We start from the raw sequence: 12,634 nt of genomic DNA, 5'->3' as shown, positions 1-12,634 counted from the left end.
AACAACGGAAAGGGAGTAAGAATAGTAAACTTCATTACTATTAGGTGGTGGGATTAAGGTTCTATTCAGTTTTTGGTCACAGTATGATGATGCATTAAAAATTTTAGAAATACTTATTTTTTTAATAAAGATACACAAAAATGCTAGAAAACAGCATCAAGTGTCCCTCCAAATTTTAGGCCCATTTAGATCTTATATAATTAGTTAAGATTAACGCACACTGGACAAGGGTAGGGCCTGAGTCAAATTGTGTCATTTTTAGAAAAAGATGAGGGAGACAGAAACACAAAAGAGACACAAGGAAGAAGGCCATGTGGAGATGAAGACTGGGAGCAGTGAAGACCAAGGACTGCTGCAGAGATTTTTCCCTCAAGCCTTCAGAGGGAACATGACCCTGTTAATTTAGGACTTGATTTCAGACTTTTAGCTTTCAGACTAAGAGAATAAATTTCTCGTTTTTCCCTTTTGTGTCAATTTGTTATAGCAGCTACAGAAAATTAATACAATATTCAAATGACCAGTTAGTTATATTGAATGTAAAATAATTATTTGGGTTTCATATCTTGGTTTTTAGAACAAATTAAAAAACGGAACAGAAAATTTAGATAGATGTATATCAAATTGTTAGATGTACTGGTAAAACTAACTGCAGAACAAGATGTGAATCAATGTTCTGCTGTGCTTGCTAACACTTCAGCTCTAAGTTAGAGGAATTTGTCCAGGGAGTCAGAGTACAGAGAGGCTCCTCTCAGTACCTTCTGTACCTCTTCACCAGGAGCAGATCTCTACATAACAATGCTGAAGATAAGAAAGAGAAAGAAAGAAGCCTGGTCAGGTAGCATGTTATTCCTTTCTCTGATTTGCCCGAGCAGACTATGAAGGAAGAATGTTTTTCCCATACATTTCCCTTCTAAACCATGAGGTAACGCTGGTTTCCAATAGTGCATATGGAGGGGACAAATGCTCTCCCTTAATGACAACACACAGTAAACCTTCTGATGGAAACGTGGAGAGTCATGTTCAAACCAAAGAGCACAGAACAGTGCCAAGAGCACTCAATACACACTTTTGGAGTGAACAAAACCAAGTAAATAAAACAACAACTAACTACACTGTCCTTAGCCACAAGTTATATAATTCAAAGATGTATAAATTAACATGCTTTTATAATTTAAGGTAAGCCTATCATATAGATTCAAAAGGGAAAAAATATTTTAACATTTTACTTTCTCTGAAACTGGATGCCTCTTATAATCACTAGTGTATTACAGCATAATTGGAAGTGTTTTCTTCTTTCTTAGTGGTATGCAAAATAATGTTACATCATATAATTGATGGAGTTTTAGATTCAGTGGAACACAGTATATTAAAAAGAAACTTAAATTATACACTTACTAACTGCAAAAGAAAACATATGGGACACACATACCACTGACATAAATTCATTCCTCTCTTTCTAATAATGAGATGCAAAGCCTAATACAACAACACAATCCAACAATTCAGCAGTAGCACCAACCTTGAGGTCAAGGTGTTCAGCTAATGCTCTTTTCTCAGCTTTCAATTGTCTGCCATTCAGCCGTGCAAGGGAAGGAGGTGCAGAATCTAAGTTTTCACTCAGGGCAGTTTCTTTATCTTCACCTAGTCTTTCTTTCTCCTCTGTGAGGCCATTCTTTTTTAACATGCTTCTTGGCCGAGGCAAAGGTTTAAAGTGGTCATCTGTTTCAAGGCTGCTGCTATTTTCTTCTGACAGAAAAAAAATGTTTTACAAAAAAAAAAAAATGACAATGGCTTCAGTACTCCCCCTCAAATGCCACCATAACTCCAGTGCCCACTGTAAAGTCCAGATAAGTCCCACAATCTTTCTCCATAAGCTCCAGTGAGACAGAAATAAGTGACAATCAGATTTTACCTAATGTACTCAAAACATTTTTACAAAACATAAAACAAAACATTGCTTCTGTACAATAAAGAGGTTCATCCATCAAACCTTTGCTGAGTAGCTGAAACCAGGCCCTGTACACAACACTGGCCCCAGTCATTCAGTCATTCAGTGACAACGGCCCTGTCCAAGGACCTTATAGATTAGGTAGGGAGAAGATTTTAAACAAATAAAATTACATGACAAAGTAAGTGTTGTTACAAGTAAAAAAGACGATGATGATGGCTCCCATGGGATAAAGTTCTACTACTCACTGGTGAAAGGAATGCACAACTAGGTAAGTGAGTTATCATTGTTCAAGTCCATGAGATTCCCCTAGCAGTTATTAAAACTTCACACTTAGGGCTGAGAGGTAGCGCAGTGGTAGAGTATGTGCTTAGCAGGCAGGAACCCCTAGGTTCGATCCTTGGTATCAAAAAGCAAACAACAATGTAAAAATACTTAAAACTTCAGTTATATTTCCAGTTTTTCTAAGTTTAAAACAAGAATCTAATATCAGTATGCGTCTAGCTCTCAAAATATTGATAAAGGAGTTTTTCATTTATGCAGTTTTTGTCTAAATTTTACCTGTAACAGATAACCAGTTTCCTACTCTTGTTCCAATGTATTCCTCTAAAACTTCACAACCAGACTGATTAGTACCTACTTCCTTTTTACCTAAAAGTAGCACATGAAAGCTGTTAGATGATTCTATAACCATGTCAAATAGTTCCGCTGTACATGTCCCCTTGCCAATTTCAGCTATTCCTAATCTCTGGCCAAACATTCAGCCCCAAGTCTACAAGTTGCCGTAGATTCTCCCTTCTATTCTTCCCTATAACCAAAGCATCACTATGTTGATCCTTACTACAGATCTCTCATTTATTCCACTCTGTTCATTCCCACTGTTAGTTCCTATCTGCTCTTTCCTAGTCACTGTCTTAGTTATTTACACCTATGAAATGAAAGCCACATCCTATCACGCCTCTCTACCAAATTCTACAAGGGCTCCCTATCACCCAGTCCAATACAAGGCTCAACAGCCTGTAACAATATCAAAAGTCTTCATGGTCCTGTCACTGACTACCTGTGTTACCTATCTCCTGATACCCATTTTGTACCCTGTGTTCCTGAGAGGCTGGGCTAAGGGTTGTTTGGCAGACAGGCCACAGCCCCTGATACCACACCTTTACTTAAGCCAGTCCCTCTGTCTAGAATACTCGCTTCTCTTTTTTTTTTCCTGGTAAATGTGTATGTTTCAAGCCTCAGCATAAGGAGAATATTGGCCAATTCCTGAAAGAAGGTGCTGAGTCCATTTTTTGTTATTGTGCTAAGAACCCTTGTCATAAGACTTATCTTCTTAAAACAGTTAAGTAACAATTTATTATGAACATAGGCATGATGTGGTACAGAGGATCTCTAGAACTTATTCTATCTTGCCTAATGTAAACTTTATTCTTCATTATTAGCAATTCTCCACTCCCTGCTCTCCCTCCTCCCAGCCCAACAACCACCCCAACCAAGTTCTACTCTCTATTTCAATGAGTTTGACTACTTTAGATGTATTTCAATCTTGGCTCTGATACTTATTAGCTCTATTATTTAATCTTCACATACCTTGGAGATTTTTCTATTGGTCAAATTAAAAATTCCTACATTGCCTGTGGGACCTGAATAAGATGATATATAAAATGCATAGCACAGTTCCTGATACATGCTAAGTGCTGAATGAATATTAACAGCTGTGGTAAACATTTCTTCTTTTAGTAGTTTGTCAATAACTTCTGCATGATATGTGGTATTCTCCCCTACTCCATCTGTGTCATTCTGGTGGATGAACAAATATCTCTGCCATACCAAGTGAGAAGGGTGGGCTCATGATGAATGCCCTCCACCACCATCACTACTTCCTTATCACAGAAACCTCAATTCTTCTGTCCACAGCAGATGGTTCAGAGGTCAGGTAAGTGTACCACTAGTTCTCCATTTGGAGTTAGAAGATTTGCCTTTACTGTCACAACACTGGAAGGATGTGGACTGGGGACTACTAGTGGCCTTTTTTCCTGCCATGTGAAGAAGGATAGCCTGAGGTGGGGGGGGAAAGGCAAACAACAGAAAAATAAGGACAAGTGATGGAGTATTTGGGCTGTAGAAAAAGAATGAGATAGTCAGGAAGTTGAGGAGGGAAGGCAGAAAACAAAGAATCTAGATGACCTTCTATAAGTACTAAGACCCTAAACTTAATCACACTTAAAGCAAGACCTTTTGACATTGATGATCAATAAGGCTACAGGTTCTCTTTTCCACTGAAGTTTGCTTGAGCTGAGGCGCTTACAACCAAGAGTCCTGACTAGGGTACTATTACTTTTACTGTTACTACTAACATCACCACCTCACTAAGAAGTCATTCTTGGTGTCTTTACATAACTTAGATGCCCACTTTCCTGCATTCTCACTGTACCTTCTGTATACCTACCTACTTAATTGCAAAGTCTTGAATGACTGGTACCAAATCTTTTCAATGTCTATTCCTTTTTATCATTACAGGACTGGTAACATAATATATTCACAATACTTACATGGATAAATAATCTACTTAGGAACAAATGCTAAACAATAAGAGTGCATAATTTATGCCAACACTATTCTAAGCACTATTCTATATAACTTACTTATTTCAAATTCCTAGAGATGGCTCAACTATTATCCTCATTTTACTGATGAATAAAACCAGGAACAAAATGTCTTATGCCCAAGGTCATAAAAGCCATCAAATTATAGGTCTGGGATTAAGTTGGCAGCATCGCAACTCCAAAATTCATAAATTTAGTCATTTTGGCAGTAAAATAAAACCAGCAAAAAATACTTTCTACAATTACTATCCATGTGACATTGCTCCATTAAACAAGAGTCTGATTATTGAATAAGAAAGAATAGAAAAAATCTTCAAGAACTAGTGTGTGTGTGTGTGTGTGTGTGTGTGTGTGTGTGTGTTTAATTCTCTAGTACTAGGGATCAAACCGAGGGCCTGATGCAGGTTAGGCAAGTGTTCAACCACTGAGCTACAACCCCAGCTCTAGCTCTTATATTATCATAATATTTCTTGCTACTAATAATATCTCTGATTTTAAACAGTGAATTCCAAACACTGTATAAAAAAGAAGACTAAGAATTTAGAGAAAGATAAGGTTAAGGTCATGAACCACATTCCTTCTTTAATAAATGAATCATTCAGACATTCATTTAAATGGACTAGAGGTGTGGCTCAAGTGGTAGAGTGTCTGCTTCGCAAGTGCAAAGCTATGAGTTCAAACCCTAGTACCACTGGAAAAAATCTTTCTTAGATACTTAATGAATTTTACAGGCCAGGCACTAACTATATAAAGACCACCAGTCTCAATTTGTATTCGTCAAGCTGAAGAATCTGAAAATATGATTTCTGTGTATTTTACGCCAAAATTCTACTTCTGTCAATTTCTCAGAAAGAGAAAATGCTTTGTTTTGTAATCAAGTACGTAAGATTATCTACTTAAGTAATTATGTGTAGTTGCACTTACTGAGTGTAATATTGCAGATACCTAAGTACAGTATTTAGAATCCTGATGCCACCTTGTGGTGAAAATATAGTATTTCCTTATTCATTTTAATTCACCATAGCTTTTTTTTAAAGAAAATGTTAAATAGGTGGATCATTGCTTTGCTAATTATCTACCATAAGTTTGTAGCTCTGCATTTCCACCTGTTCATATTTTCTTAATAGCCAAGTTCAATTATGCTTCCCTTCTCTCCATTTTTGGTTCTACTCACTACACTGGCAAGGTACATGTTAGCAAGTGCATTGTTTCATTTTTCTTCACGCTTGCATTTTTATAACATTTTAGTTTATGAGATACACTTCACTAGATTCTCAGAACAATTGTGTAGGACAGGAAGAACAGGTTTTATTTTCCTCCTCTTTGTGAGGGCAGTGACCCTTAACCTATTTGCTATAGTTACACATAACTAATGCATGGTAGCTTTTTTTTTCTGTATCTTAGGCACTATTCTAGTGATGTTTGCTAAGCTTTTGCCCTTCACCTCATTTCTAAGTTAATGGTATTGTGCGTGCGTGCGTGCGTGCGTGTGTTTGGGGGTGAGGGGACATAGTTCCTCGATACATGCTTAAAATAAAGTTTTGTCTCATTTACCAGTTATATCTAACATGCGAAGTATGAAATCTGTCCCCGAACTGCATTAATCAATGATACAAAGGAAAGGATTTTAATGAAAGTTAACACCAACTAATATTTCCTTTATAAAACAGAAAGACTAGAAGACAAACACCAAAACCTTAACCTTGACTGCCCATGGTTCTGCAGGTTTTCCAAGGGACTTCAGCTCTACTCCACCCCTGCTCCTCAATGTCTGGGGAGAACTCCTGAAATCACAGATCACAGTGGCAACCTCCTCCAAAAAACTGAATCATAGTGAATTTTTCCACGTGAAAGAGACCAAATAGAAGGTTATTTTCTTTCTTTCTTTTTGTTTCTTCTTGTTGTTTTATGTTTTTTGAGATAGGTTCTTGCTATGTAGCCCAACCTGGCCTTGAACTCTCTACATAGGCTGAGTTGCCCTCAAACTCACCATCCTCCTGCCTCAGCTTTCAAGTACTGGGATTACAGGTGTGAAACACCACACCAGGGTGATATTCTATTTTCTTAAGGAAAAAAACAGAACCTTCAATAAACAATAATAATGACAAAAGTCTCTTCCTTCAATTATACCTATGTCTGCAAAATGGAAAAGGTTTTCCTGACTTGTTTTGTTAAATATATATTAGCTATCATATACAGGTATTTTGCAACCAATTATCTTAAAATAAATTTTCAAGAAATGTACTTACAGTAATCTAACGAATTACCTGAAGGTGTGCTTTTGATTGGTAGAATTCTGGGTCTAGGTTTAATTTTAACTCCATGTTTTTCAACTTCTTGATCTTTACTTGGAGACTTGGATAAGGAATTTACAACCATATCATCACAACCATCAGGCATCATTTCTTCATTGTTCTTGATCACAAATTCTGGTTCATCTTCGGCTATGTCACTGTTTGATTTCTTGGTTTTCAAAAAAGACAATCTTGGAGAATTCACCTCATCATCTGATAAATGGAAATCTATCATTTTTTTCCTAACTGAATTTTCATCTATTGAGGTATCAGAAAAATCACCTAAGGAAACTGAAAAATGGAAAAGAAAAATGTTTTCAATAGTACATTTTAAACTTTTTGAAGTTAATAAAAGAAAGAGTACTTTAAAGATTATAAAGGACTAGAAATAAATTTACAACCATGAACAGGTACAAAATTAGTGTCCCAAGGTTTATAGGGATTTTCTGGAATCTTCTCATGTTGAAACAAGGAAGCTGGGGAACCGTTAGTCAAAATATTTCTAACCAGAAGAATTTAACTACATTTTTCCATATAATTTTGGAACAAAAATGCCATATACTCCAAAAGACTGCATCACACTAACAAACTAAAGAATAAGAATAAAGAATATAGAATACTAATTTAAAGCAGTGGATTAACTATAATATAAAATATTGTTAGAGAGAACATTAAGAACTATTCACTGATCTAAACACAAGAACACTTCATTTCAACTTTAGAATTTTAGCTACTTACACCTAAAACCTATTTTACCTAATTAAAAGAAGCCAAATTAAATCAAAATAGCACCAATATATGCAATGTGAAGCACCTGTGTTTTTCAAAACGACCCCTATTACAGCCCCATTTCTGGTGTACAACAAACACTACAGAAGTGCTTCTGATGTGCACCAAAGTTTAGCCTTGTGGGCACTAGTTACTAACTAGTACTAGGGCTCCAGCATTGACCTAACAGATAAACCTGCCCTCTCCAATGTAGCTTACCGCTGATGGCAATTGCTATACTACAAATCTGGTTCAATTAATTTTTATTTTCAATATACATTCAGAAACAACCAAGGACAAGTATAAAACTTCTTCAACATTAAGAGTAGTTTTCTGACTCATTCAGAAGTTGGAAATCTACAACTAGTGAATTCATAGGTATTAGTTCAACATAAAATATGGGAAGAGGAGTAACAAAAATGTAACTAACTAAGTGAAAAGCTGAAAAATGGTTCAGTTTTCTAAACTCTCACATACCAATCTCGTCACTGTCAAAATCATCTGAGTATTCAGAACTCCTCTGTCTGGCCGAGCGAGCTGTAATTGCTCTTATTAGTTCATCCTGAAACAAGAGCATAAAATCAATTTCCATTCAAATATGACACGGTCATTTTTAGAATTCTTTAAACAAATAATAATGAATAGCTGCTGTCAAACTTAAGTTTCATTCATGTAACAAACATTCACTCCAAGTTTACTTTGTATAATGCACCCAAGTCATCAGAGTCAATGAAGAACATACAAACAAGAGCCCTCCCTCAGGAACTGCAGTTAAAATGGAGGAGATGAACAATATCAAATAAATTAATTGCAAGTAATAATTTGAGCTAAAAAGGAACAAACAAGAGAGGGCTCAATATAGATAGAATTTATTAGAAACTGACGTTTTGGAAGAAACTGGTACACCTGTCTATGTGTGTGTGTGTGTGCGCACACTGGAGATTGAACTCAGAGCCTTGGGGATGCTAAGCATACAATCTACCACTGAACTACACCCTAGACCCAAACTGGTACTTTTTAAGCATATCCCAGAAACAGCTATGCTCAATACTGCAAATGTAGATGATGAGTTCAAAACTGTAATAACCTAATAGAAAAATTGTAAATGTTATGTCACAATAGAAAAAAAAGATTTTTACATGAAAAGAGAAAATTAAAGTTGCTCTTTAACTTTTAAGTACCTACTCTTGAGGCTACTTTGGTAAGCACAAGGCCACAGAGGAGGATACCAGAGAGGGAATATGAAGGATGGGCTTCAGCACTTCACAAGGACTAAGTACCACGGTGCTCAGACAGGGTTTATATGGTAAAATCACTCAAAATAAAAATGCTTTGAAATATTTTACCTGGAAAGTAGTTCTTTTGGTAACTTTTGGACTCTTCGTATATGCTAAAGTTGTGCTGAAAACTTCTTCAGACATAATATCCTTCCTGTCTTGACCTTTATAAAATAGCTAATAGAAAATTGGGATGATTCAGTCAACCTCTGATGATGGCTGAAATATACAAAATATAAACTGAACTTTGTTTCAAGCTCGAGAATATTTATTACTAGTTGGTGCCCCCCGCAAAGCCAACCAAATAAGGGAAGCGTCTCATGAACACTGAGCTATACCTTCAGCTAAAAACGTAAGAATTCTTGAAAAAAAAATTTAAAACTCTCACAACAAACCTGCTTTCAAAGAAATAAAAATAAAATGCAAATGGAAATAATTCTAAAAGTGTTGCAGCTATTTGAAGAATGAGTAAACAAGTGTAATAGAGACTAAGTAGTTCGGCGCCAACACCACCATAATGCTTGGCCACGAACCACCAGCGACATTTCTCCAAGCCACTTCTGGCTTTCACAACGTGCCAACAGACAACCAAGAAGGAGGCGTCGCTTCGACGCCGGAGTCCCCGCAGGCCGCCGAGGTGCCACTGCAGGCCGTCCAGGTGCGGCGTCCCGCCGGCCCTTCTAGGTGCCCAGGGCCCCGCACGCGCAGGCCCGCGCCCACCCCCCGCGGCAGCCACCCGGGTCCCCGCCGCCCGCGCTTCCCGTACCCGCCCCGCCAGTCCTACGACGGGTCCCCAGCGACCCAGACGCCCGAGCAATGGCCTCTGGCAGGAACTCGTCTCGCCCGCGGTGCCGCAGCGCTCAGAAACCCGGCGCCAGAGTAGACGAGGGGCGGGGCCAAAGATGGAGGTGGAAGCCGGTTGCTAGGCAACAGCGTCCCGGGAGGAAGTGACTTCCTACTGCCCGGTCTCTTGGGTACCCAACACCGCCCTTCGGCCCAACGCATCGCTGGGGCAACTGCGTTGATCAAGGAAGTGACGTCACCCGTCGAGGTGCAGAGAGAGCAATGCAGTATTGGCCGCCTGCGTGCTCCTGCTGTTGTCTAGGAGACAGGACCCGCCCAGCTCCCGCCAGGGCACTGAGAGTATTGCACATTCATCGTTTTGCTAGTTAGGACATGAAGGTACCTGAATAAGAGTAGATGTCAATGGATGGGGACAGAACAGCGCTGTAAGGACGTTTTCGGACCCCAGAGTCAAACTGCTCTTTTGAATCTGGGCTCCCTTTCCTTCACCCGTGGATGATGTCGTGAAAGTTAACATCTCTGTGCTTCACTTTCTTTTTTTCTGAAAAAAAGGAGACGATAATAATGAGCACCTTAAAGTGCTGCTGTGAGTACTGAATAAAATAATACAGGTGGAATACTTGGAAGAGGACCTGGAATTGCACCGGACCAGTATTAGACACGCTTTTTGCAACTAAGTCACCCAGGACCTGGTCAAAAGTAGTCCCCTAGGACCTGGTCAAAAGTAGTCCCCTGTGCACGCAGCTGAGGGCCCGTTTCACAGCTTGCTTTCATGTAAAGTTTCTGCTGTGTATACTTAGTGGATAATTTGGTTAAAATCAGGTTAATCAACAATGATCCAATAAATTGAAGAACAGTTTGTTGCTAAAGGAACCAAAGTCATTCTCATTTAATTAGCATACATAATACTTTGATACGAAATCCCTAAAATATGTATTTAGAGGGTTTTTTTTAATAACATGGACTTTAACAGTTTTTTCCTTGAAAAACTTAATCCTGTTTGAATTGTGTAAATTGTACTTTGTATTTTTACATATCTCTACAATATTTTACTTATTCAACATTTATAAAGAAATCACAATTAGATATAGACTTAACAAGCCAGCATATTATAAAATTAAATATACCTAATAAGAAATATGAAATTTAACAAAAAACAATGCTTTAACCATTTTTGCAATGTGCCTTTTAAAAATGTTCAGTTTGTGTTGTTCAACTTGTTCTTGTTTGGGAAACTCAGTTTGGCCAAATCTCTGCATAAGAGAAAGATTTTTCCATTCTCACCAGTTACTCTTAACTTTTCTGTTGTTAGTCAACAAGTATAGTTCTTAACTATAAGAACTATACTTAACTATAAGAACTATACTATAAGAACTATACTTCTTAACTATAAGTAGCATAACTATAGTGAGGACAGGCGTCTACATTTTCCTAATAGATGAAGTAGCAATGTGTTCATGCTGAACTATTGACATTCATGCAAAAATATCTGCTGTGTTCGTTTTTTATCATCCATTTGGCTAATATGTTTTCATGCAGACATGAGTTAAGAAATAAAACTCAAAAATGTCAATGAAAGAGCTCTTGAGAAAAGATTCTCTCTCTCTTTCTCTCTCGGAACCATACTGCCAGCCCAAGCTTCTATTTTTTTTTTTTTCATAGAACACACTAAGTTTTTCTTCTCAACTTAGTAATTAATAGATGGTAATAATGAATAGATTATATAAAACCATAAAACTACAGTAAGAAAAAATACTGAAATGGTTAATTTCTCCACAGGACCCCAGCCCAGTGTCTTTCCACTATTATCTTACTTTAGACTGCACAATCTTAAGTACTATATTAATATTTTCAAGCAGTTTCAGTATATGTTAATGGTAACATTGTATAATGCCTGAATTAATGGTATCATTTTATCTTATGTATAGTTGGCAATAGATATTTAATTATTGAATAGACTACTAATAAATGGTGACTTAAATTTAAAATAATTTTAAAGCATTCCAACAGAAGCTCACAGATACTCACTTTTAAAAATTTTAAAAAGACACTGCAACACATGAAATCTCAGTGCCTTATGTCACATTTTCTTTCTTTCTTTCTTTCTTTTTTGTGGTACTGGGGTTTGAACACAGGGCCTACACCTTGAGCCACTCCACCAGCCCTGTTGCTGTGATGTGTTTTTCCAGATAGGGTCTTGCAAACTATTTGCCTGGGCAGGCTTCAAACCACAATCTTCCTGATGTCTGCCTCCTGAGTAGCTAGGATTACAGGCATGAGCCCAGCACATTTTCTCTAAATTTTTATAAAACAGTATAAAATCCAGAAAAAAGAATTCCATAATCCTTTAAGTTTAATACCTTGTTCATTTCTGAGCCTTGCCTTCTTCTCCCACTCATTAATTTCTTTAGTACACTCATACACATAACGTATTCTGGGTCAGATTGAGAGAGTACAAGGTAAAGAAGAGTAGATCCTTGCCTAGGACTCCTGCATGCTACAGCTGGTCAGAAAATTAAGTAAATCACATTATGACAACATATTCAGATGATTGTCCACTACAAGAACAAAGAAAGAATCCTCCCAGGGGGCATTTGAAAGTTTTCACCAAAGTATGTTTGAGTTGTCTAAGGAGTTTAGGAGCTAAAACAGGCTCAGAAGTACACTTTTAGAAATGGGCTATGAATATGGAGCGTATCTCACAGGGGTTTTCAGAGGTTGAGCATTGGTCCTGCCTTACACCAATGTGCTAGAGAGATGGTGATGGGTCTCAATTTGTACTGCCTATTGGGAAAGGGAAGGGGTGAGACGACACAGTTACAGATCAACTGAGGAGTGACTTTTGCTCAAAAGTTCTTTACTCTCACCTCAGAAGATCAGTTATTTATGGTCCCGTGTCTGGCAGTACATCTTAGAGATTTTATGTAATTAGAAAGA

At 37.6% G+C, this 12,634-nt stretch overlaps 1 protein-coding gene across 3 annotated transcripts in view; it reads right to left on the bottom strand.

Moving 5' to 3' along the window:
* The window catches only part of Map9 (microtubule associated protein 9), a 31,792-nt gene extending 21,895 nt beyond the window's left edge, over positions 1 to 9,897 (bottom strand). The window contains exons 1-5 of one of the 3 annotated variants that reach the window (XM_074041771.1): positions 9,660 to 9,897; positions 8,963 to 9,112; positions 8,094 to 8,178; positions 6,822 to 7,139; positions 1,520 to 1,746 (exon numbers count right to left, since the gene is read on the bottom strand). In XM_074041771.1, coding sequence (XP_073897872.1) covers positions 1,520 to 1,746; positions 6,822 to 7,139; positions 8,094 to 8,178; positions 8,963 to 9,037 — 705 coding nt within the window. In that variant the 5' untranslated portion in view covers positions 9,038 to 9,112; positions 9,660 to 9,897. The remainder of the gene's footprint in view (positions 1 to 1,519; positions 1,747 to 6,821; positions 7,140 to 8,093; positions 8,179 to 8,962; positions 9,113 to 9,659) is intronic. The other 2 variants (XM_074041773.1, XM_074041772.1) reach the window with 2 other exon arrangements.
* Positions 9,898 to 12,634: the final 2,737 nt, after the last annotated feature.

The sequence above is a fragment of the Castor canadensis genome, chromosome 9, assembly GCF_047511655.1.
Source record: "Castor canadensis chromosome 9, mCasCan1.hap1v2, whole genome shotgun sequence".
NCBI classification, from domain to species: domain Eukaryota; kingdom Metazoa; phylum Chordata; class Mammalia; order Rodentia; family Castoridae; genus Castor; species Castor canadensis.
This window is presented reverse-complemented; position numbering and strand designations above follow the sequence as displayed.